This window comes from Pipra filicauda, unplaced genomic scaffold (genome assembly GCF_003945595.2).
Source record: "Pipra filicauda isolate LSUMZ 115617 unplaced genomic scaffold, ASM394559v2 scaffold331_size1881853_pilon, whole genome shotgun sequence".
Classification (NCBI taxonomy): domain Eukaryota; kingdom Metazoa; phylum Chordata; class Aves; order Passeriformes; family Pipridae; genus Pipra; species Pipra filicauda.
The window spans coordinates 893860-919416 of record NW_024104456.1 but is presented as its reverse complement, the minus strand read 5'-3'; the positions used below and the strand labels follow the sequence as shown (position 1 = coordinate 919416).

The 25557-nt window shown below is 36.4% G+C and overlaps 1 protein-coding gene across 1 annotated transcript in view; it reads left to right on the top strand.

The window, feature by feature from the left end:
* The window catches only part of PTPN3 (protein tyrosine phosphatase non-receptor type 3), a 115994-nt gene that overhangs the window by 28939 nt on the left and 61498 nt on the right, over nucleotides 1-25557 (top strand). The window contains exons 3-8 of the mRNA XM_027715750.2: nucleotides 10673-10780; nucleotides 10952-10994; nucleotides 12037-12115; nucleotides 13434-13478; nucleotides 14461-14513; nucleotides 23699-23819. Of these exons, the coding sequence (XP_027571551.1) occupies nucleotides 10673-10780; nucleotides 10952-10994; nucleotides 12037-12115; nucleotides 13434-13478; nucleotides 14461-14513; nucleotides 23699-23819 (449 nt within the window). The remainder of the gene's footprint in view (nucleotides 1-10672; nucleotides 10781-10951; nucleotides 10995-12036; nucleotides 12116-13433; nucleotides 13479-14460; nucleotides 14514-23698; nucleotides 23820-25557) is intronic.

The window sequence follows — 25557 nt, the reverse complement described above, 5'->3', positions numbered from 1 at the left end:
ATTAGTATACAATTGTTTGTCTCTAGTATGCCCTAAGAATTGCCTTGTCTGTCAGTGAGCTGGCATAATTACCATATACCACCCCCCCCGCACAAGGATCTGTGAAAAATGAGAAATTCAAAATGTTTTTAAATCCATGCGTAGTAGTATATTCATTCTTTGTAAGCAAGTGTTTACACAGCTTTACATTTAGTGCTAGGCTGTAAGTCCAGCACTGTACAAGTGAAAATTGTTTCTCATTTCACCCTTTAAGCAGTGACCACAATATGGGAACCATTGAGAAGGAACTGGCTAGACCTTGTTAGGCCTTCCAGTACCTAAAGAAAGCTGGAGAGGGACTTTGTACAAGGACATGTAGTGATTGTACAAGGACATGTAGTGATAGAACAAGAGGGAAATGGCTTTAAACTGAGAGAGGGTAGATTTAGACTAGATATTAGGAAGAAACTCTTTGCTGTGAGGGTGGTGAGACACTGGAATGGGTTGCCCAGAGTAACTGTGGGTGCTCCATCCCTGAAAGTGTTCAAGGCCAGGCTGGGTGGGGCTTTGAACAACCTGGGTTACTTGAAGGTGTCCCTGCCCACAGCAGGGGAGTTGGAATGAGGTGATCTTTAAGGTCTTTTTCAACCCAAACCATTCTATGATTCTGATTTTTCTGAAACTGCAAACCCAGCTGATTGCTCTCCCTACCTTCAGCGTACCCCTAGGGTATCCCTGCTGGTTACCTCCTGCATCCAAGAATTAGAAGAGCCTCCTTTGCTACAGCTGTAATGCTGAACTGTGTAGGAGTGACATAGGACTCATTACTGCTTTACTGAAAACAAGCAGGGAGCATGGCTGCCCCACTGTGTTATGGGCTAAAAAAGGAAGTTTCACAGCAGATTTATTTCTTTGAGTACTGAGCTGTCATACTGGTACTGAGGGAGGCCACACTTATCTGCCAGGATGGCCCTTCTTGGTTATCTAACCCTGAAGTCTGCCTAAGAATAGTTTTTGCCATGCTCTGGTAGTATCACAAGGTCCATTTCTCAAAAGGGTTTGAAGCCAGCTGCAGAAAATTCGCAACCAAGTTCTGCCTACAATAGCAGAAAAATTTGGCTTTGTGAAGTTTGTGCCTGACTCTGTGTGTTTATTTTAGTTGCTAAAATCGTTCAGTTTTATGTCTGTGAGCAAAGAGTGACTCTGGTCTGTGGTCAGTCTGGGAATCAACTAGGCACATACTGAAGGAAAGTAAGTTTTGCTCTGAACAGATTTTCCCCACTAATTAAGTCTTTCTCTGTTGCTTTAGAGAAACTGTTTCTCATATCAAGAAGTTCTTCTCTACATTTAATTAATTTCTCAATGACAGGTTAGCTGATAATTCTATATTTTAAAGAAAATAAATATGCATATCACATGGCACAATTATCCAGAAGACAAATTGACAGCAATGTATTTAATAATTTAGTAGTATATTATTAAAATGAAGGTGCTTTCCAAAGTGACTAGACATACATACAAGATACTTGGATAAAAAGACTTACTATGTCTTGTGAATTTTGTAAATATGCCTTCTAGTTTTTTACTTTATCAGTTTTTACCAGTATCGCTGAAATCTGTTGAATTTTTTTCTCCTGGAGCTGAACAGGGTCATCTCTTCTAAAGCATAGGGTGTAGTGTTTTCTCTTTAAAAGAATTTCAACGTATCAGTGGAAAACTAAGATTGGGTGGTGTGTTTGGGGTCTAGTGGTACTGGGTTCTGATCTGTGAAGGCTCAAGTTTCGATATATGTTACACTTTGAACTAGTATTAGTCTAATATTCATGTATACATAAGTATGATTTATGTTCATAGACTTTTCTTTGACAAATAGTGGAAAGTGAACAGGGAAAATCAGTGTACTTGAATCTTGGTCTTTATCGATTCAATAATGTAAATGGAACTGGAGACTTCTCCCTTTCTAATGACAATGTACTGAAAAATACTGAGCATTGCTTTGTCATGTAGCAGCCACCTGAACATGGAATTCTTATAAAAACAAGGTTTCTTTCCAAGTCGCAAGGAGATTATATAGGAAAACAACATCAAAGAAAAGAAACATTAAGGGTAAGGGAAACTTGAGATGAATTTGCTTTAATTTTAAACAAATAGATATTCTTCTATGTTGCCATTTCAAGTATCTTGTTGACAATGCACAGATGCTCAAGGCTACAAAATATGGGCTGGATTTAAATTTAATACAAAGATGATAGATTAAATAGTCTAAATTTACAACCTGACACTGAAAACAACTTATGTATTTTGAAATTTTGAACTAGTGCTGAGATCTTTAAAATGATGGTAGAACATTCATGGTATCTTCAAATAGTGAACCTTTCAGAGAACAGGGAGAATAGAGATATATCTTTCTTTTCATTCTGTAACAACAGGGTCTTTATAGAGCCCACAAAGCTGATTTTCATCAAATTTAGTTAGCAAATTGCATGGGCTCATGGCACTTTTGTAGTTATACCTATAGGACTGCTAAATGGTATTTTGATTTTCCAGTGGTTTAATCAGTAGCAGGGTGAATGAAAATCAAATATCCTAAATCTGGACAAAGGAAGAAGGATGGTGGATTTTGCATATGGAAATGACCAGAGGGACTTTCTATCTATTGAGAAACCTGAAGATAGCTGCATAATTTGATTCCTGAAAATTCTTATTAAGCACTTAGCCCAAAGAATAGCAGTATCCTGACCAACTGTAAATAAAGACTTAGTTGCAAGAGAACAGTGCCAGTTTTCTCCTGGATTTTTTGCTTTGGCAGAGTAGTGAAGTGATTTGGCTTTTTTGTTCATAGTTTTTATTTAAAGGTTTTTATACTGCACTTTTGGTGAATCTGAAATTTGTATTGATGGTATCGCAAAGAGTTAATGAGTGTAACTTGCTGCATGTGCTGTTCTTAGGTCACCATTATCAGGAAAGTTCACATGGGAGTACAGACAGACACATTCCACTACATTGCTTACAGTCCAAAGAGAAATGTATGTTAACTATGCAAGGCTGAAATGGCCTTCCTTGTCTTTCCACCATTAAGTGCTTCAGTACTTAGATGGAACATGTCCAAAGTCCAGGCAAAGAATAAAAGGTGCTTGTAAGCTAACAGTTGGAAATGTTCTTTCAAAACCCCATTTGAGACAAAGATTTGACTGCATTTAGTACTGAATGTTGCACTTGACTTTAATTTCATCCAAGTTTTCTTGAAGCCTCCCAGTAAATTTGAGGTGTTTGAATTTTGTGATAAGGTTAACTCACCTCTGTCTCTGATGTTACCTCTGTCTTGTTCTAAGGCTATAATGCATGGGCTTTCCACATGGAGAAAATGCTAGTTGTCATTCTAATATATACAGAATGCGCTCACATGCCATGTTTGAGTGTGTTTAATAGGTGTATATTGAGCAATAATGCAAATTTATTTGTATTTTTTCATATAAACATGCAAGAATTTTCTGGTTTTTCTCTACTTTGACTCATTTAGCAGGAATGACCACTTGGGAAGCTCACCTCTCAATTTCCAGTAAACTGACTTTTGTGAAAGGATAAAATTTATAGCATCAGATGACTTCTATATTACATTGTCTTTCTGAATTGACACTTTTAACTAAGTACCTGTGATTTTTGCTTTTAGAGTAGTTGGCTTTTAATAATAGGGTTGCCTTCTAGAAATAAGATGATGAGGCTATAATAATTCAATAAGTTGGAGGACGTAGTGTTCAAATTGTAAGGAATGTTTTTCCTTCTCTGCCAGCTCAGTTAAGCTCCTTCCAGGATTTGAGAAGGAACATGATTGTTAAAGTTAACACAAACAATTACTATTGGTATATTTATAATAATATTGGTGTATTTATAATTGGTATAACAGAGATACAAGCCTTAAAGGTTCTTTTTAATTGTGGGTCAGAGTTTTATAATTTTAAACAGCTCATAGAAGAATCCAATAATGCAGAATTGTTGTATCTTTCTCACCAAGTTTTCCTACTGGATATTGTTTGATAATATAAGACAGTTTAGTGCTACTCTGTGTCCCCGCATGTTGAAAGAGAAAGAACTGCTGTAAAAAGTCCCAGGCTAGCAACAAATATTTAGGTTTATATTGAGCCAGATCAGTATATTCTATGACTGGAAAACAATAAGACACTATGAAATTTGATGATGCCTTTGAGGACAGTGAGAAAGTGAGCCACCCTACAGCAGGCTTGTTAGTCTTAGCCCTTTGTGGGGCCTGACTTGATAATAAATGCTGAAGGAAAGAATTAAAGGAAGGGGATATTTTTCCAAAGTTAGAACTGAAATGACTAATCTCATGTATATGTTTATTTTAAATCATTTTTGAGGCAGAAGAAATGCATTGTGTCAAAACTCTGTCCTTGGATAAATATTTTGTATGACCTTTATATAGGAAATACTGCGCTACTGAGTATGGAATCTAGAAAGTTATGGGATGGGCAGGGAGTTGGCCTGAGAGGTGACAGTAGACCTTGCTGAAAAGGAGATGTTAAACAGTGCAAGGGCATTAATGTGTTGCTATTGAATCTTTTTCAGTAAATCAAAAATTTGAGGTTTGAGGCCTTATTAACAATAAAAAGATACAGGTAGCAAGTAGGCTATCTTGAACAAGGAGTAATTGCAGTGAGGGAAATCAGTAGTGTAAACTAATAGCTTTTATAAGATGAGGTAATATTTTTTTAAGCTCAATTTTCAGTTGCTAACAATAGAAGAGGAGAACACTGGTAGTTTGCAGGCTGGGCTGATCATGTGTTATCATTCTGAAAAAGGTGAGTGCTACTATGCACCAGGCGGGATTCTTCAGCCAGTATCAAGGAAGTATTAACAGTGTTAATCTTGGCATTGAGGCCACCCCCTAGGGAAGGTCATAAGTGGATCCTGGCTACTTGCAGGCAAAAGAGGGAAATTCCAGTCAGGCAGGCATAGAAAGCAAAGCTAGGATGCTCTGCAGAAGTCTGGGCCTTAGGAGAGAAAAGGCTGTTCTGTTTATTTTGGCTGAACAAAATCTTCCATACTCTGAGTAAGAGTGGGTATCATATGGGTAAATAAATTCCAGTAAGAGAAAAGGATAGAGTTAGCAGAAGACCAAATGAATTGATTGTGTGTAAAATTAGTGTGGAAATGGAAAGAAAGTTGTAGCACTTTGTTCAGGCTCATAGGTGTTTTGGGACCAAAGAACACAGTCTGTTTGCTTGTGGGTGAGTGTTACAGACTGAATTAGGAAAGGATGACCTCAAACAGCACATGAGGGGTGGTGAGTATTGTGTCTGAAGTGAGACTGAATTTGCAAAAGCTTAGGTGGTGTTTAAGTGGGAGGTTATCATTACCAGAAAGTGGGGACAAAACTTCTGTAGAGGAGAGGGACAGGCAGAGGTGCAATATGTTTCACTGTCCTCTTAAAGTGTCTCTTTGTAGTAATTAATTTGTAGAAGCTAACAAATTGAAAAACTTTACATGCATATTTACACCTTCACTCTAAAGAACTAAGAGTCTTACCTTATGTTTATGCAGTTCTTAGGACAGTGAGTCTTCATCACCCCAGCTTCTAGGCACTATTTGACATTAAAAAAAAAAAAAGGGATTTTTTTTCCTCTTCACAATTGTTTGACTTACTAGACATTGAACTTGACTAATCTAAATTCCCTAAATATAGTAGAAAATTTTTTTGACATGGTTAGAATGTAATAGGTGCTAATTATGACTGCTTTAAATATTAATATTTGGCCTATCCAACATAAATTGTAATTGATTTGAAGACATTTAAATGGAGGTGAATAATGTGTGGTTATGAGGTGGCTGATACAAAGCTTTTAACAGTTCAGAATAAGGATTAGTAGATGTTGTGAAGGTGAAATAGATGGAAAATTCTTTTCAGAGTAGAAACATGCAAACTTCTTGAAAATGTTTCTTTTCACTAGAAAACTTCAAAATTCTTAAAATTATCTTAAGAGCTTGTGTCATTGTAACAGTGTAGGCTAGTGACGAGAGTGCATATTTTTTTTAATCTCATTGTAGAAAGGCAAGAACTTTGTTAGGACTGTCTTAGCTACTTGCTCTAATGGTTGATAGGGTTAAGGAGAACTTGGTTCTAATGCCCAGTATAGCTGAGCACTGTTTATGTTGTTTTGCCCTCTTCCTATGGCACAGGGGAGTGAAAATATGTGTTGTAATATTGACACATAGTAATATTAGAATATGTTGTGGCCATGATCTTTCTGTATTGGAAAGCATGTCAAAATTCAAAAGCGGTGATGTGACATCCTTAGCCTGCCTCACTTTACACTTAGGTCTCGGGACTGTTTATGGGCAAACTAGATTGAAGATTGTGCAGCATGAGCTGTGGGGTCATTTTTAGGTATATAGGCTGAAAAGTAATTCAGGTGTTTCTTAAAATAATGCCAAAGCAAAGGAAATAAACATGTCCTTGAAAAACAAAAAAAAACTTTATCTTTGGAAATTTTAACAGAAGACTTGAACAATTTAAAAGGACATCTTAGCTTAGATTTCTGGAGTGGGTGCTTGATCTAGGCACTGTGAAAGCAACTTTGTACATTTAACCTCAGAGGGCAAGAACTGTAACCACATAAAAGTAGTGTTAGAAATTATTTTTTTTTCTAGGAAACATCTCCATGTTTCCTAGGAAGAGAAGTAAATAGTAGGTATGTAGGTGAATGAGTCTAGTACTGGCTGAGCAGCTGGTTTTAGGATTAGGAGACCCAGGGAATATTGCAGAGTGAACTGTGACTGCTGAGCAGGAATATCATAGCAGGGAGCTTGCTTATAGGTAAGCAATGAGAAGGGTTAGCAATTCATGTATGCTGGGGAAGAGGGGTAATGCAATTGTGAGGGGGTGAGGAGAGAGAAGGTGAAGGCATGTGAATTGGGATGAAGGACTGGAAGCATGAAAAAATAGAAGGAAATTAGGAGATAATGCTGTTGCAGAGAAAGGAGACCAAAAGGAATAAGAACTGTTGAAATTCAAACCAAAAATTAGCAGAAGAATCTGCCCTCTGTGGTCTTGTCCTGCCCGATTTGAAATGAAACCTGAGATTCCTGGGCACCTTCTTTCAACAAAGTATCTGTCCCAGCCCCTGTAATTACTGCTCTTAGTCACAATATAACTTCAGTTGCTCATTTAGGTCCTGTCAAAAGTATGCAGCACAGGTGGTGCAATTGTTGTTGTTTTGCAGGTATCATGTGGTGTCACTTGGAAGTGTTTTAACATTTTGCTTTTAAAAACCCAACTCTGGGGAAATGAATGTGGTATATATACTAAGGCAGTGCTAAAGACGAACTTATATATGTCAGGAAATCCCCATTATTTCAGAGGGTTAGGGTGGCATCTGCTGTTTCCGTAGGGCCCTCTTGTGTACATATAGGGATAATTTCTGATAGACAAATCTCAGTCTTTATTGTGAAGGCAATTTCATTGATTGTGCTGGACAGAACTGCCTGACAGGTGCATGGTGCCATGGCTTTGTGTGACAAGGAATGCATGGTCATGTGATCCTCACCTGTTGCCAAGAGTTCAGTTTCTAAGCTGAATTCTAGGCCTATGCTATTTCATTTAAAAATGGTGTTTGATCTATCATGGGTTTACTATCCTATGGAATGGTAGCCTGTTTGAAAGGAGAGGAGTGGGAATGTGCAGCTGGGGAAGAAGGAGGGGACAGAGCTGCTGCTTTTAGTGCCCACACAGCCCTACAGGCCTGAGTGGATTCACATTTATTATGAGACCTCAATTGTCTGTTGTGAAAGTTAAACAAGATGGGAGACTGCTGGAGGGGAAAGGGTACTCTCAACAGTCGAGTGTTGCCTACATTGTTTTCTGCACATGTGACTACTCGAAAAATGGGCACAGCTTTTCACAGGAGGCCAACAGCCTGAGGTAGTAACACTGAGCATTCAAGTCACAAATAAGATGCTAGGAGTTCTGCTCTAGCAGTAGAAAATGTTGGATAATATTCCATCCTCCAAAATAAGGTGGGCCAAGTGGGTGTCCTTAGCTTGAATTTTTGTTTTTCTTTTCCCATCTTTTTAAATAGGAAGAGTACTTCTATGAGATAAGGGAAGACTATGGAATATATTACTGTTTAAAGCACTCAATCACAACAGTGTGGTACCCTATAAAAAAATAATAAAAATCTGTCTTCTGAATTGGACTTACTAAACTGTTGTATAATAAAAAAGGTCTAAGCAAAGAATTGGGTTGGCTTATTAAGTAGACACTCTTATGAACTGAGCAAGATGAGGACCACCCACAAAAATGTTGTCACTATCACACTTGTACATGAAGTCCTTTGTTTCAGGAGATTATTTTTAAAAATTAAGAAATTTGTTCAAAAAATCAGAACTTGATGAAACCAGAACTCAGGTTTTAAGAAATTTGTTCCAGAACAAAGTGCTTGTCTTTTGCAGTCTAAATAATTTTTCCTCTGGTTGTGTTTTTTGTTTTGGTCTGTTGTTTTTTTTGTTTTGTTTTTTTTTTTTTTTTAAATGTGTGCCATTTGTTTCTGCTTTTAAGGGTGAGATTTGGAAAAATCTCACTCAAACTAATTTGAAAAATTTAGTTTTCTGTGATTTTTCTTGAATAGAAAAAATATGAAGCAAACTAGTCTGATTTTTATTCTATCTAGCAATTCTGTACCTAAAAATCTAGAGCTAAGATGCCATACAGTTTTGCAAGTGTGGTGGGTTGACTGTGACTGGATGCCAGTTACCCACCAAAGCTGCTCTATCACTCCCCTCTGCAACTGGACAGGGGAGAGAAATTATAGCAAAAGGTTTATGAGTTGAGGGAGAGATCGCTCACCAAACAGACTGAGATCGCTCAGTCTGTTTTGTCATGGGCAAAACAGACTGAATTTGGGGATATTCACTAAATTTGTTACTAACAAAATCAGTGGGATAATGAGAAGTAAAATTAATCTTAAAAACCTCTTTCCCCCACTCATCCCTCCTTTCCAGGATTTACCTCCTCCCCCCCAGCAGTGCACGGAGACGGGGAATGGGGGTTACGGTCAGTTCATCACATATTGTTCCTGCCACTGCTCAGGGAGAAGAGTTCTTCCCCTGCTCCAGTGTAGGATCCCTCTCATGGGAGACAGTCCTCCATGAACTTCTCCAGTGTAAGTCCATCCCTCAGGCAACAGTTCTTCACGAACTGCTCCAGTACGGGTCACTCTACCATGAGGTGCGATCCTTCAGGCACAGGCTGCTCCAGTGTGGGACCTCACAGGGCCACGGGTTCTACCAGGAAATCTATTCCAACTTGGGCTCCTCTCCCCATGGGTCAGCAGGTCCCTGCCAGGACCCTGCTCCAGCACAGGTTTCCCATGGGCTCACAGCCCTATTTCAGGCATCCACTTGCTCTGGCATGGGTCTTCTCCACAGGCTGTAGGTGGATCTTTTCACCCCCGTGGACCTCCCTGAGTTGTGGGAGCACAGCTGCCCCACTATGGTCTGCACCATGGGCTGCAAGGGAACCTCAGTTTTGGTGCCTGGAGCACCTCCTTCCCGTCCTTCTCCACTGACCTTGGTGTCTGCAGGGCTGTTCCTCTCACGTATTCTCACTCCACTCTTCTCTGGCCACAATTACATCTGCACAATAAGTTTTTTTTTTCCTTCTTTAATATGTTATCACAGAGGCATCACTATCATCCCTGATTGACTCGGCCTTGGCCAGTGGCAAGTCCTTCGTGAAGGCAGCTGGCATTGGCTTTACCAGACATTAAGGAAACTTCCAGCAGCTTCTCACAGAAGCCACTCATGTAGTCCCCCTGCTACCAGAACCTGGCCACACAGACCCAATACTGCAAGCTACTTATTACTTATTAGCATATTTCGGATTGCAGTCTTGTTGAGGGGATTTTGTTTCTTTCTTTTTGTGGTTGGTGGTTTGTGGTTGGTTTGTTTTTTTTAATAGGACTGGTTCACAGAGTTCTTTGGTAAAAGTTGGTTAATCTGTTCTCCACAATGCCATGGCATGGAGATCCTTTTTGATTTGGGAAAAATTATACCTTATACTTCTGATTTCTGCTGCCTGTAATTTCCTGTTGCACCAATTCTTCTCTGATACCTGTCACGAGAGACATCTATGCAGAAAATGGGGTCACTGAATGACAGCTGAGCATGTGAAGGCGGAGAGGCAGGTGAGAGTACAGGCTGAAGTACAGGATCTTATGGTTGGAGCACAGCATCCTCCTTCTTTTTTCCCCCATCCTAGTGTATACTCACTTGCCTTTTGGCAGATGATGTGGAAACAGAGTGTGCTGGTGGTGACAGCAGGGGCCAGAGCAACCTCATGTGTCTGTTAGCCATCCCTGCAGGCTACCACTCCAGAGAAGGGCATTGCTCCCACTGTGGGCAAGAGAGAGGTGGTCTGCTTACAATTAAATTGCTGCCCCCGCTTCAAGGGCTGCAATACATGTCAGTTCACATTCGGAAATTTCATGTGCTTAATGTATTTTGGAAAGAAAACCAAACTTTTATCAGAATAAAGTTTTTATTGCTGAGAAACTTTGAATTGATGAATTAGCAGCTATTTTTATTCATGAGTTACATTCAAAAAAGATATTTCAGTTAATTGTATCTTAAAATGTATAAGAGTTGCAGAGTTTCACTTCTAAGGTTTTCTCATTTTCAGAAACAAGACACTGGACAGATTTTGTTGGATATGACCTATAACCAGTTGGGTGTGACGGAGAAGGAATACTTTGGTTTACAGCAAAATGAAACTTCAGTAGATTCACCTGTAAGTACAGTTAATAATAAATGTGTGTGCATGTATATGTATGTATAAATATATATACATATGTGCATACACATATATGTATACACACATATTCATGCACACACATGCACATAAAGAAACAGTATTTATTTGTAAATATTTTAATCCATCTAATAGTTTTTCATTTCACAGCGATGGCTTGAACCAAGCAAACCTATTAGAAAACAGTTAAAAGGTAAGACTTGTTTTTAATATCTTGATTGTAACTTTGTAGTGCTGGTTTTCTGTGTTCTTATGATTAGAAAAAATGCAGTTTGTCCAGATGGCAAATTTTCATCAGGAACAAGTCTTATCTCTACCAGTCTCTTCAAGAGAGCTTTCTACTACTCCTTACTCCTATCCGACCTGCTAGGTCACTAACTTTGATGTTGTAATAGCATCTAAACCTGGCTTCTGAGCAGTGTTAGACTTCATGGCCATGAAAGCAGCAGTCATATTGTTGTGCCAGTGAATTCCTCCTGATAGGGAAGATAAGGAAGAAGGGGTTTGATTGAGGGAAGCATAGCCAATTTCCTGTATGGCAATTTCTTGTCTCAAGTACAGCAAGAAAAAACAAATTTTTGCTTTTTTATTAAAAACTAATGAAACAAAAAACACCACACACTTCCAAGTGTATGTGTTTTTCTAGTGTGTCTTGTTTATAAACAGCTTTGGGTAACACAGAATGCTTACCAAGAAGTACAGGTGGGCCAGTATGATGGTGCCAGATAGCAGCTTAGGAGGACTGAGTGACACTATTGCAATTTATGCTGTGGCACTTGAGCTATGCTTTTCAGCTCTCTTATTTTTACCCTGTGTTACAAATTATGTTTGTTTTGTTTTTTTTTTCAATTCATACACAAGGTTAGCATGGTGAACTTCTGTAATGTCAGGTATTTATATGTAAGATAGAATTGAGCGTTATGCCAGTTGAGACACCTTAAGCATATTTGGTTCTTTTCTCTCTTCTAATACTTATGAGGCAAAGGTACCTTAATAACACCTTTTATGCAAAGTAGCATATACTTTAAATGAAAGCATTACAGCATTTGAGTGTTTTCTTCTCAAAGTTGGTGTTAGGGGATCAGGAGAGACTTCTCATAGTTTCTTCTAGTTTCATGAGAAAAATACATGAGATTTCCCTGTGGTTGTTCAGGTAATTTTTCTGGAAATATAGAAATTAAAACTGTTTTCTGTTTTAAACTAAAAATTTTATTTGCTCTTCTAAAATATTGCAGGAGGTTTTCCCTGCACCCTTCGTTTTCGTGTAAGGTTTTTTATACCTGATCCGAACACACTTCAGCAAGAACAAACCAGGTAACTTCTCTTTGTTTGCTTCTATGAACTAGGAATGTGTAAAACCCTCCTTTCGCATGTCCAAAGCTTTGCAAACTATGCTCTATTACATAAATAACTTTGTATAACTCTTAATATTAAATGTGTTTGGATTGGACAGCTTGATGCAATGCTCACGATGAATGGTTTCTGCTACACACAGCCTACAACTCCAAAATACAGTAGGAATATAAGCAAGTACAAAGATGTCAGTTGGTTTATTTGCACCTTGAATTCTTTGGGTTTTTTGAGCCTGCATGCCCTAGATCTATCTTAGAAGTTTTGTATCAACATTGAGTCAGTTTTGAACATGTGCAGTAGATTTAATGCCAAGGGTGTGGAAGGGTGGGGTTTATTTTGTTTCAGGAAGAACAGATAACAGTTCTTGTTTCCTAGTTTGCCCATTACACTTGTAACATGCAAAGATCTATAGTCCTTTGGTTTACAGTAGACTTTTTTTTTTTTACCTGTCTCTGAGTTTTTAGGGTGATGGGGTACATGAATTATAAGCAATTTTCAATTAATTTGTCACAAGATTTTAATTGAATACTTGTTTTGTTCAGTGCCTTTGATTTGGAATTTAGAATTTGAGGGCACCCATTAATCTGGTATTTTTGTAACATTTTCACTGCTTGTTGATTTCAGTGTCTTGAGAATATAAATAACTATTGACCTGTTTTGATATTTGTTAATCATGCAGTTTTAAGCTGCTCTGCAGTTTAAAACTGAAATTATTTGGTGATCCGTTCTTTATGCTTCTTCATATCTCATTTCTTCAGTAGCACTAAAAAGTAACATTGTCAAATACACTAATAAGAGCAAGACTGAACTGCTCTTGGAGAATTGTTTAAGAGCTTTTTGTCATCATATACTGCTAGAGAAATGTCTCATTCTCAATTGAGTTGTTGCAAGATAGGCTTTCACAGTCTATCTTGATGGGGGTTGTTTGTTTGTTTGTTTGTTTGTTTTTGTTTTTGGATTTTTTTTAGTGTTGCATTCAAAGTCAATATTCCAGGAAGAAAGAGAGCCCAGTTCTGTAGTGGTTTGGTTTTTGTAGTGTTAGTTGTGACATTAATACTATGATCCTGGAGTTGCAGTACAGACTGCCAAAGATCTTTAAAACTTTTATCGGACTAAGTGGGTGTATGATTGCATATTTGTCAATGCCACTAATCTTTATTCATCTGTTTGTATAGTTTGCTGAGATATCTAATAAAATAAAACTAATATATGTAGCCATTTAAACCATACCTTTTAAAATAAATGTACATTTTTTCTTTTCCTAAAATACCTTTTCTAGGCACTTATTCTTTCTGCAATTGAAGATTGATATTGCAGAAGGAAGGTAAGAAGAAGAATCTTCAATTTCTCTATAATTATTTTAAAAATAAAATAAAAATGCCTTTTTCTGAGGGTATTGTTGCTATAAAAATGTGCCTTGTGAAACATTGCTTTAAGGGAAAATTAAATTGCTAGGAAATGTTACAAATTGTCACATAGCTTACTCATTAAGAACATTTGAGAAGTCTGTTGTAAATGAGCTGTAGGAGATGCCATGTGTCTGCAGGCACAATGTTAGCTGAATAGATATTTATGCAAGGCTTGCTGTGACAGGCATGGAATTCCACGTGGGACCAACTATCCACTGTGGTAAGCAGGAGGGAGTAGCAAAGAGCAGTTCATACTATCGTTTCTTCTGATTTCAGGGTTATATTACCTATATGGTGGGTATATACCCAGTAGTTCCTTTGACTGCAATTCCTGTGTGTTTGTACATTAAAAAAAAAAGGGGGGGGAGAAAGATAGTCCAAGTACTTCTGCCAAACGTAAATTGCATTTAGGATTTGTTTTTTTTCTTCTATAGAGTCAGTTTTGGTCATAAGATAAGAGCTGTCTTTGTGCTCGGCATTGGCTAATTTTAGTGTTTATGTCTAGTTTTAAAAAAACCAGAATGCAACTATTAAAGTAATGTCCAGAGCCTCATAAAAATCTCATCTCCTTTTTCTTTTCTGAATAATCATCTAGTAAGAATTCGAACATATTATTTTAGAACTACTTACTTCCATTCAGTTAAGAAACTGTTTAATGTCCAGTCCTACTGTGCTTTGACAATCAAACTTAGAAAAAATCAGATACTCCTTGAAGATAAACAAGTCTTCATATACTGAACTAATTGCAGAGACATTTTAATAAGTCATTTATACAGTCTAAGTAATAAAAAACATATTTATATATAATATTATATATAATAACTACATTATTATATAATATAATAATTATATATAGTATTATGTATAATAAATACAAATATTTCCTCTCCTTTCCAGGTTGTCATGCCCCATTAGTTCTGCTGTTGTCCTGGCATCGTATGCAGTACAATGTAAGTAATAAACAATCATTATTTTGTTAGTAAATATATTTGACCAATGACCTTCTCTGCTGTTTGGCACTGGAAAATCAGGAGAGATTTCTTTCTTTACCTATTTGTGTGGAGTATTCAACATGCTATGGCTGAAGTTTTGTAAAGCAGGTTCAGGTTGTTAAAGCAGCCTTCAGATAGCCTAAATAGAAAAAGTGTACTTGCTAGGCCTGTCAAAAAGTAAAAAAGTTGATACAAGGGTAATATTGTTCTTATTTATGTGTACTTGTACTGCTGACAAAAAAGTCAGGTTTTCATTGTCATCGGAAACAAAATAGTGAAACTTACTGTGTATTGCAATGCTATGGGAAAGCATTCCAGGGGAATAAGTGGCCATGTAGAGAACAGTTAAGAGGAAGGTAAACTCATTATTAAGAAATTACAGTGTTCTTATGTAATTTTTTTAATGGTATTTAGTTTGTTAGTTGTGTAAAACTGGCACTTTGCAATACATTTAAGGTGACTCTACATACAAGAACTTGCATCCTTCTCATCTGCCTGCAACTGGGTAAAAAATTACTGAAAGGTTGATACTAGAAAAACATCTTCTGTAGGAAAACCAAAATGGAGTCTGATCCAATGCCTCACAAGCATACTGGACAGATAGTGAAAAACAGCTGGAGGAAAAGCTTTCTCATTAAGCAAACAAAGAAAAAAAACAATGTTGAGGGTTTGATGGATGGAGTTTGCACATTTGTTAAAATAGTTGTCAGGGGAAAGTATGCTTAGAATAGTTACGTAATTATTTGGATGAATCTCATTTCTTTATGGAACGCTAGCAAGACCCACAGAAATGATTGAGGTAATTTTTGTTTGAAATAAGGGTGAAGCTAAATAATTTAAATGTGAGTTTCAAAGAAGAATGTGATAAACTCTTGGTATCTATTAAAATCCTAAGTGGCTATAAAACATTAACTTTTATGTTTAAGCATGTCAGATATTGCAACCTTTCATAAAATGGAACTGTAATCACATTCAAGCTTAGTAAGAAGAATTGAAACCAGAACAAGTTTTCCATAGTAGGGTGCAGTCTCAGTTTTGTTGCCAAATGAAACACATTCTGCTCTGGTGTTCCTGAAGAACAGTAAGGGTACTTGAAGGCTGAAACACTCTGTTAGGACTGTTAAATATACTTCTGCTGACCAATTGTGCTAAAGCTCAAAAATGCAAAGGGGCACTGAAGAATGTAAATATCTTATCACAAAGTAAAATTAATCATGCCACATCTAGTGTGCCACAAATCCCTAAGTAGTTTCTGTTTCCCCTTCAGTTCTATGACTGTTACCTTTTTAGTGCTTAGGATACCTACTAATGCATTTGTCTATACTGAAGGGAAATGATAGAAGGACAGTGAAGATTGTCAAAGGGTGCTAGTGTGTTTTAATCTTTTATGGTGGATTCTGGAATTTCCTATCCAGCTATTTGCCTGGTTTTTCAGCTCATAGATAATACTGATGTTACCAGGTGGTAGGGGTTTTTTTGTGGTGTTTTTTTGTTGTTTTGTTTTTTAATTAAAAGAAAAAAACGACAGAAAAAACACAAACCCAAAAAAACCCCCTAACCTTTCTTTTTTAGCTCACTGATGTCCTTTTTGTTGCTGTTTGTATGATGCCAATATTTATTCTCTTCATTCATAAAGGATGAAACATTAAAAAAAAAAGATGTATTCCCTTAAAAAAAATTAAAAGTTTTTGTTTTCCTACCAGGTTGTTGCTGTTTACCTAAAGGCGATGGCATAGGAAAGACTTTCTGAAATCTGAGGGAAATCTGTGTCTCCTTATCGAGTTATGTTTGGTGGGATTCTTGTCAACTGAAATTGTTTTAAATCCTATTCTATTACTGTTTTAATTTCTAATCATACTTAGAAAGGAGAGAAGAAGTTCTTGGATATGAGGTATCTGCTTATGAAAAATCCATTGTCTGAAGTTACCATGAATTGGTTCTACCTGAGCTGTTTATTGCCACTTCATGGTGACTTTCAATTTACTCTCTCCTGCAGTAACTTCCCTTGTATGCAGAAGGGAAAATCGTTGTTTGACGATCTCGTGGGTTATTTATTTAAAAGGTGTAGCAGTTGAAGCTGATGGGAGGGCTGAAGCAAGTGTCTTTCATTGTGTATGAAGGCTTGTGTTTGATATTTCCACTCTTACTTCTTAACTATAGTTTTTACATGTGCCAGTTGTATGGTTGACCTTCACAGGCTTTGTCTGAGTTTTGCGAAGGGACAGTTTTTGGTCAAATCTTTTGTGCCACTGGAATGCTGCTTCTCTGTACTGCCCTTTTGCAGGCATTAGGGTTCAGCACTGTGGTTCTGAAGTAAAGTTCTGATGTGTTATTCTGCACTGCTATAGCACACCCTGTGTTGCCTGGTGGTACTAACTTACAGGGGAATGCAAGTGGGTATGACTACTGTGTCTAAATAACGTGACTAAACCTGATTATGAATGCAGCTCAGACAACTCAAAAATAAGTTGTTAGTGTTTTATCAGTAGTGTACTTTGTGACAAAATGATCAGTGGATTTTGAAATCTTTTTTTAAAAAGGAAATTGTTAAGCTACGTTACAAATAATTTCAAAATTAAGTCAGAAGGATACTCTCATACTGAAAAAAATCTAATGATGAAGTGTACATCTTGGTTTTTACTAGTGTAAAATAGGAATGTTGTGCAGTGTATAAAATTAAATAAGAAAACCTTTACACTATGTCTATTACTTTTTTTTATTTAAAATGTCACAAAACTGATTTAGCAGCACTTGTTTTCTATCACTTCATGTAGTAAATTACCTTTTTCAGGCCATTATTTAAATGACTACCTACTGGTATGTAAGAAGTCCCACGAGTTTCATAAGAATATGCTCTTATGTGCATAAATCCATTGCTGAATTGGTACTTGAATCTAAAGCACAGCAACAAAGCCAACAAAGATGTTATGAATGCTTCTAAGCTTGCTTTTTCCTGAGCATCAGTTGCTCTTGTCTCCTGTGATCATGTTGCCCTCACAGCTCTGCTTTAAGAATCAGAAAGTTTCTCTAGCAGACTGCTATCTATCTTTGAGAGTTTGTCCAGAAAGAGGTTAACTTGCTTGAGATTCAAATGGACTTTAACCTCTTCTAAGAAGGCTAGCAAGGGTAAGGGTTCAAGGAAAGCTGAGCTTAATATGCAAGTCCCTCAGGAACTAGGCATAAGAGAGTTAGAATTCTGAGAATACCAGAAAACTGAGATCCCAGAAGAAGAGTTGGGCCGTAAGATTTAGAGAAACGTCAACAGTAGCTCCACGGTGAGGGTCACACTACACAATTCCCCCATCGACTTTCTTTTTGACTGACTCTTTTCTTCTAACTTGCCTTCATTTTGCCCCTCTTTCTTTTTATAGAAATTAGATTGAAACCTCAGACTTCCTAATTAGCCTCTTCATTTGGGGGTTTTCCTCTGTATGTGCTCCCCACCCATACTTTCTTGAAGTGCAATAGTGCTCAGAAGGACATAATCTAAGCTGAGACATTTGCTAAGAGGTCAGTCAGGTTTCTGCTACTTTCTGGGGCATCTGTAACCCTTATGCCTCAGAATAAAAATCAGATTGGATGAATAAAGAGAACTTTGAGCCTCAAGTTGCGCCAAGGAAGTTTTAGATTGGATATTCAGAAAAATTTCTTCACCAAAAGGGTTGTCAGGCTTTGGAACAGGCTGTCCAGGGAAGTAACCAAGTCACCATTCCTGGAGGTAGTTAAAAAACATGTAGAAGTGGCACTGAAGAATATGGTTTAGCCATGGACTTGGCAGTGCTGGGTTAATGGCTGGACTTGATGATCTTAGAGATCTTGTCCAACCAAAATGATTCTGTGATTCTAAAATGAGTAGTGGTGAGTGCTGAGAGACAACATAAATGACAGAAGATAAATGCATTGGTTCTGCAAAACCTTGTAACATTTGGGGAGTACTGATAACTACTCCCTGAAGTCTTTTATCACCATACTTTTTCAAAATGTACTTTGGATTACACTTTGCTTTTCTCATTAATTTTTTTTTATTGTGTCAGTATAGTTTCTGAAGTACATGTTGTATTTGAGATGCAGAAAAAGCAACTCAGTATAGCTTATATTTTCTAATTTGTTTCTTCCTTTTTCTTGTGATTATTTTTTGTGTTGTTGTTTAACTGTGTCCAGGGTTTGAGCTGCTGATTTTTATTTTTTTAATTCTTTTAATAAAGGACATTACAATGACTGGCTCATTTTTCATTCTGGAGTGGTAAATAACTTGGAGACCACCATTGTGTATGCATAGCTTTCTTTTTTTTCCCCTACAAGTGTTCCTTTGTTTTTATTAATGCCTAATTTCTCATTCTGTCTTACCACAAAATGACCAGCTGTCGTAAGTGGTCATAAGGAGCTATTTACAGTCATGTCTAGGCTGAACATTTTTTTAAGGGCTCTTGAGTGTGAGGCATTATTTCCTTTTACAAAACAAGTTAGTTTTACCCACGATAGCTAGTTCTGCTTGTCCAGTAGTGACATCAAAATTACTTACTGGCTGAGTGGGTTAGTATTCATGCTCTTGTTCTTATTTGGATGCCAGTTCCACTTGTTGAAATACCTTTCCTTCTCTCAACATTCCCTTTTGAGGGTTTTGGTCCTTTTAGGAGTTTCTCTCTGAAAACAATTTTCAACATGGTGTCTTTAATTGCTACGTCTACATCTCAATGAACCTTTTTAGTCTCTCTTTAATAATAATCTATGGTTTTATGTTCATTTTTAGAAACTGAATTCTACTGTAGCAGATTATTTTCTGATTCCAGAAGCATTTTACTACCTGAATACTTTGTAGTTACTGTTGAGAATCAGTAACTTCTTTGGTTTTCTCTACTAAACTATTTGATTAGATTCTTTTCTGGTGCACTTCTTAGGTCTTCAGAAAGTTGATATTAAACTAGATTTCAAAGACTAGCTTTTGTAGGCATTCCTTTGGACCAAAGTGTCCATATTATTTATAACTGATTTCCCATCATGGTTGCCCCGTGAGCCATTCATACATTTCCCTTCTCACATCTGTAGTTACTTGAAATGCCCATGTGCAGAAATAATGCTATTTCTTTGTATGCAAATTTTGTTTTAGTTATTATTTACAAGCAAAGTCTGTAGAATTGGAGACCCACTTTTCTTCTGTAGAGTTGGAGACCAACATGTCATCTGTACCTTGAAGAACATCACATATATGGGAAGTAGAAATCTGTCAACCTTTAAGTTATACAAAGCTAAAGACTTATCTTTTTTAAATTATGTTTTCTGGGACTGTAGAAATTGGGCCAGATTGAAAGTTGGTATTTTGGTACTGTTAGCATTCAAAATAACAACCAAATTAATTTCTAAGCTGGAACCAAACAAATAATTATTTTGATCATGTAGTGGAAAGCTTGGATGTCAACAATAACTTCATGTAAGTAAGAACCACAGACAAATTTGGCTTGGAAGGGGCTTCTTCAGTGTCAGATCAAGTTGCCCATATTCATTTTGCATTTCTAATGCTGCAATTTCTGTTGTCTGTCACTGTTTTGGTTTGCAACTCAAAGAAGAGTCAAACTGTCTTTCTTGCACCCTCTCCCTGGGGTAGTGGAGTACAGAAATGAGATCAGTGCTACCTTAGTCTAATATATAAACTGACTTATCAATGATTTCTTGGAAAAAACCCACTGTATAAACGAAGCCTCAGCAAGTACTGTAAAAGCTGTTGCATCAGTGACCTTTTTTTTGCTTCCGTATGTGTAAGATCTTCCCTCTATAAAACTCTCTTTTTTACCTTTTTTTTTTTTGTCATCTTCTTAAGTTCAGTAATATATCTACTACTCGAGCTTCTCTGTCTAGGGAAGATACATCTGTGCCCATAGAATTCTTATTGAAATCTATCAATGCTACATAAATACACTTCTTCCTGGTCTTCTCCTCCTCTGTATCATAATATTATTAAAATGTGTACGTTTAAAAAAAAAATTTAAATAACACTTTTCTTTGATGCTTTCCTTCACAGGAGTCTTTCTACTGCTAGGAGACAGAGACAAAAATGTACACATTTGTTCTAACTGAACAAATTCTTTTTTAAAGGTCTGAATAGATGGCTTGTTTAGACTTCAATAAGGCATAGGCAGATCATATGCTGTGTAAACGTATATGATCTCAAGACTTTATTTGTGTTTCAAGAATTTATAAACTCTTGTTGTATTGAAAGCTTGTAGAACTAGTGTTTTGGTATGTCAACATGGCTACTTGGCTATTGCACTCTTCTTTTACTGGGAGTTATAAAACAAATGTCTTCTTTTTATTAAATATGGTCTTCTAAATGAATGGTTTATCAAATTCTTTTCTTTGAAGCCTTTCATGTTAGATCTGACATTCAAATAGCAGGATTTTATTTGTTTTTTTGACTCATCCTTGGTTCAATTTTCGTTCATTTTACTCTATATTGTTTCCCAGTTATAACGTATTAAAGAGCAGCAATGGTCTAGAATGGAGAAATGTAAAAGTATGCTTTTTTTTTATACTGTAACTTTATCTTCACTGAGTATCTGCTGGCTCATGTCATCGGAACAGAAACTATGTCAGGAGAAGCTCAGATTAGAAATAAGTCTTTAAAATTTCCTTCTTCTCTTTTCTCTTCTAGAGAAATCCAGTAAAGAGATAGAAACATCATAGGTTATCATTCTTACTGATGTCTTGATATGCCCTAACTTTTTTTTCCCTACTTGGATAATTAAATCCTGTACACGATCATTAGTCTTCCAGGATGTTTACAAATCAGCATTTATAGTTTCTCTTCAATTGTGACAGTTGTCTAGGGAGTTGGAGAAGCAAGTAGTACTCTAAATTGCTCCCCTTGTTGGCATGACCTCAGGTAGCTAGGAGGAAGAGGAAAAAAGACCAGAACGACCTTCATATTTGGAATATGAGAAAGAAGACTCTACCTCATAATGTATGAAGGAACAGCAGTTGCCCTCTTTAGAGAAGGTAAAATTACAGTAAAAATATCTTTTCCTATTGCAAATAAAATTGAAGTGGACAACTACATTATCTTATTCTTGGCAATCTGGCCTTTTCCTACTGGCAAGATTGTAGTTCAAACTAGCTGCAACAAATCTTAAAAACATAGATTATTTCATAGAAAAGCTGGGTTGTGTTCATGACTAGTAAAGGAAAAGGTCCTCAATCAACTACTGTCATCTATGAAATTGTGTGTTTTATTTGACAGTGTTATTAGAATGCCTACTTTGTTCTAAAAACTTTTAATTTTTGTTTTTATTGTTGTTGCTTTAGTCTTAGTCTTGGCAGACTTAGACTTTTGTTAATATATAGATATTCCTAAAAATTATTTCAGCTTCTTGTAATAATTCTGAATCTTCTGTCTAGTTTTTTTGTGGTAGGTTTTTTTGGTTGGTTGGTTTGGTGGTTTTGTTTGTTTTATTGTCATTGTTGTTATGATGTTCTTCTTCAGATAAATATTATTTGACAGAAATGTTCAAACATGTTTTGGTTCTAATAGTAAATATTTAGTTTTGCTAAGTGATTTAAAGTTCAGGTTCCCTGTCAAAAAAAGGACTAGAGCAAATCAGGAACATCTGCATTCAAAGTAAATTACTTACTGTTTATAATTCACTTTTTTATTGAAATATTTGCCATGATGCTGACAATTAGATGTGCCACAATATTAGCTTTAGACCACAGTTGCCTGGGAATTGTTTTGTGTCACAGTAGTTCCGTTTTCTGGGCCGTAGAAATCATACTTTTTTAATATATATAAGGGGCAAATATTAGTTATCCCCTGCATTATAGATCCTCTGTAGTTGTTGTAGCTGTAAGTTATTTCTGATGCACACCCCCATCCCTCAACATGAATCATTTAAATATTGCTTTTATACTTTTTTTTTTCCTAGAAAATAATTTTAATAGTATTATTCCTAAAAGTATGCTCTTGAACTTTGATTTAGTTGAGGGGCTTTCTATGCTGAATTCTTTGCAGTCAATCAATTATTTTCTTTTGTGTTAATTTTCAAGTTATACAAATAACTTCTGGGAAACTTAAGTCTTTATATTCATTATTTCACACTCTTCAGAAAAAAGCAGATTAGTACAGGTTAGAGTGATTTGCTTATACATACATACCATCATTTTTGGTGTTTAATCTCCAACTGTTTAATCAAAACACAGATTTCAAGAAATATGAGGTTTGAATTAGTTGCTTAATTGAAACTAGGTAAATTTGTGGTAATTAGACAAGTAATTTGTTTGAAGCAGTCTCCTTGCTGCCCCAAACCTTGCTACTTCATAACAGCTAAAAGGTTTGTGTACATTTTCCAGGGTGTAAACTTATGCTGACCTAGATTTTAAACAAAACTTACACAGACTGAGGCTATGAACTTACGGTTTACATTCATTGCTTTTCAGATATGCCACTGACGACGGATAGGAATTAGCTTTTTACCTAGTAACTGTTTAAAAATATCTACTAATCAGTATCACTCTTGAAGGAATAAGGTTTTAGAGAATTTCTTTTTGGCTATAAACATATATATACTTTTTGTAGAAGCTAGGTAATATTATATGTAAATCAGCAGTTATTTCACATGCTTTGTTAAGTAACTTATGTTCAGCTGAGGAAGGTTTTGACAATTGAATTTCTAGGACAGCACCATAGTTGGGAGTTGAACAATTTCTATCTGACTGTGTGAAGAGTAGATGCTTTCTAGTTGACAGATCTTGTTGAAGACTTCTAATATACTATGGTCAAGTAAACATGTATCAAATTGATTTCATTTACCATCTCTTACTGAAGCAATTTGGTGTTCTCTAATGTTACAGTACTGCACATCTGTGCCATCATGGCATATAATGCCTGTCTGGTGGTGTTACAGCTTGTGGTGCAAAAGTGGGGCTATATAAGTAACTAAATAAATTACTGAGTCATTCAGTGCCTGAGATTACGGTAAGTGTATTTTGAAAAAAATCTTTTTTCACTGTGTTCAACACTGCTTGTCTGTTGGAAAATAGTTTGTAATTCCTGCACTTCCCCATATGTGTATGTGTTTCAATGAGAAGGAATTTTTTCTAAATAAAGATCAATTAACTATGAAAACTTTGTGTATGTGTTTCTTGTTTCCTAACAGCACAACTTGGAGACTATAATGCTTCTGTGCATCATTCAGGATATCTCTCAAATTATAACTTTATACCAGAGCAGAACAAAGATTTTCTTACCAAAGTAGAATCTCTACATGAGCAACACAGGTAATATGAACTTTTACTTCTCTCTCACCTCTTGAGTTTTTAAAGAAAAAACAAGATGTTAAAAGGAAGACTTAGGGTCTTAGTAGTTTTGGTACAATAGCTGTTTATATTTCATTACCTTCTGTTAAGTGAAATAGGTGCTAGCCTAATTATATTCAGAGTATAAGGTTAATGTGTTGAAACATTTAAATAAATATCTAGTTATAATCTCCGGTAAATCAGTTAGCCTTATACATTATTAATGGCAACCATCTAGAACACTGTATTAGATGTTTGAGGAACAAGGACATTTGACCATTTTTCAAATTCTATAGATTTTTTTGTCTATCTGTGTGAAAAAAAAACCAAAACAACAAACAAACCCACCATAACCATAAAACACCTCAATTAATATTGTGCTTTCTCTCCACTCTCATGAGTGTAATATAAATACAACATATTATTCCAGTCAGTGTACTGCTAATTACTCTTTCTGACCCTGATGATTTGTCTCTTGTAAGACTGCAATTTTAGAATTAGAGGTGTTGATCAGATATTTGCAAGCCGAATGCAAATATGCCAATCTAAGAAATTGTCTGTGAACATTTGGGAAAATGAAATCCAAATCTCTATGGACTTGTTTTCTTTGTCTGTATTTTAACTGTAGTAGAGCTAATTCCTCACTCTTTTAGTTTCTTTGATTCATAGCCTGAAATATTTCCATTTTCATCTCCTCCTAATGTTCCTCAGCTCTTTTTTTTATCTTTCAATACTCTTACCTCTCCCTCTTGTTTTTTTACTGATAGTGGGTGTAGTGAATAGTTCTGAATTTCACGTGTTCCCTAGCAGTCCAGAACATGCATTGGCATTTATGAAGTAGAGGAGAGATAACCACTGAACTCTTAACTGCAACTTCCCTTCTGATGTAGATACTAATCTTGATTGCTTTCATAGCAGTTCATATTCAGAAGCACAGCAGCTGATGCCTCTACTCCTTCCATATTAATTTGCAGTTTCCAGTGGGCTCAGTAGTTTTTAGAGGGGGACTTGTGGACAGGAAAAAAATAAATCTGCTTGTCTTTAGGAAGCAGTCATCTTGGAGGGAAGATTCTCAAGAGACTCGAAGTGGTTGGGTTGAACTCATATCTTTAGTGCTATGGTAGCAAGAGATATAAAACTGGTTATGTCCTACAGAGACCAGAAGGTACCTTTGGTCCTAAGATGTGGTGGAGTCTGTCTTTTCAATGAAATCAATGCTTTTATTGAGTGACTGTGGCAGAGTGAACCCTTGATGACTGAGAAGTTTAACTGCTGTATTTGAATTAGCGTAGATTGTGGTATTTGAAGTTCTGAATAAAAATACTGAGTAGACTGGACTAGAAGAAATATTTATTGTTTTAACACCTTTTTTTAAACTTGGCTCTTCAGGCCTATTTAATTCAGAGTGCAGGGAGAGGCAGACAAGTTATTATTTATCCTGGCAGTATTTCTTGCATACTCCTTTGGCGTGTATAGAGAATACTTAGGTCTGAGACATGATTTTGACTAATTCAATGCCATAATATGCTTGAAGAGAATGGTTCTGGTGCTCACCAGGCCTTTGGGAAGGAAAGACAGAAGGGGAGAATTTACTTTCTTACCCTTTGAGGAGAACATTCTTGCTTTGGAATGAGATTTCTGCTGATCTGTAGCAAATAATATTTGCTGTAGACCATATAAGTTATCTGTAAATTATTGAACCTTTGAATTAGTATCCTTA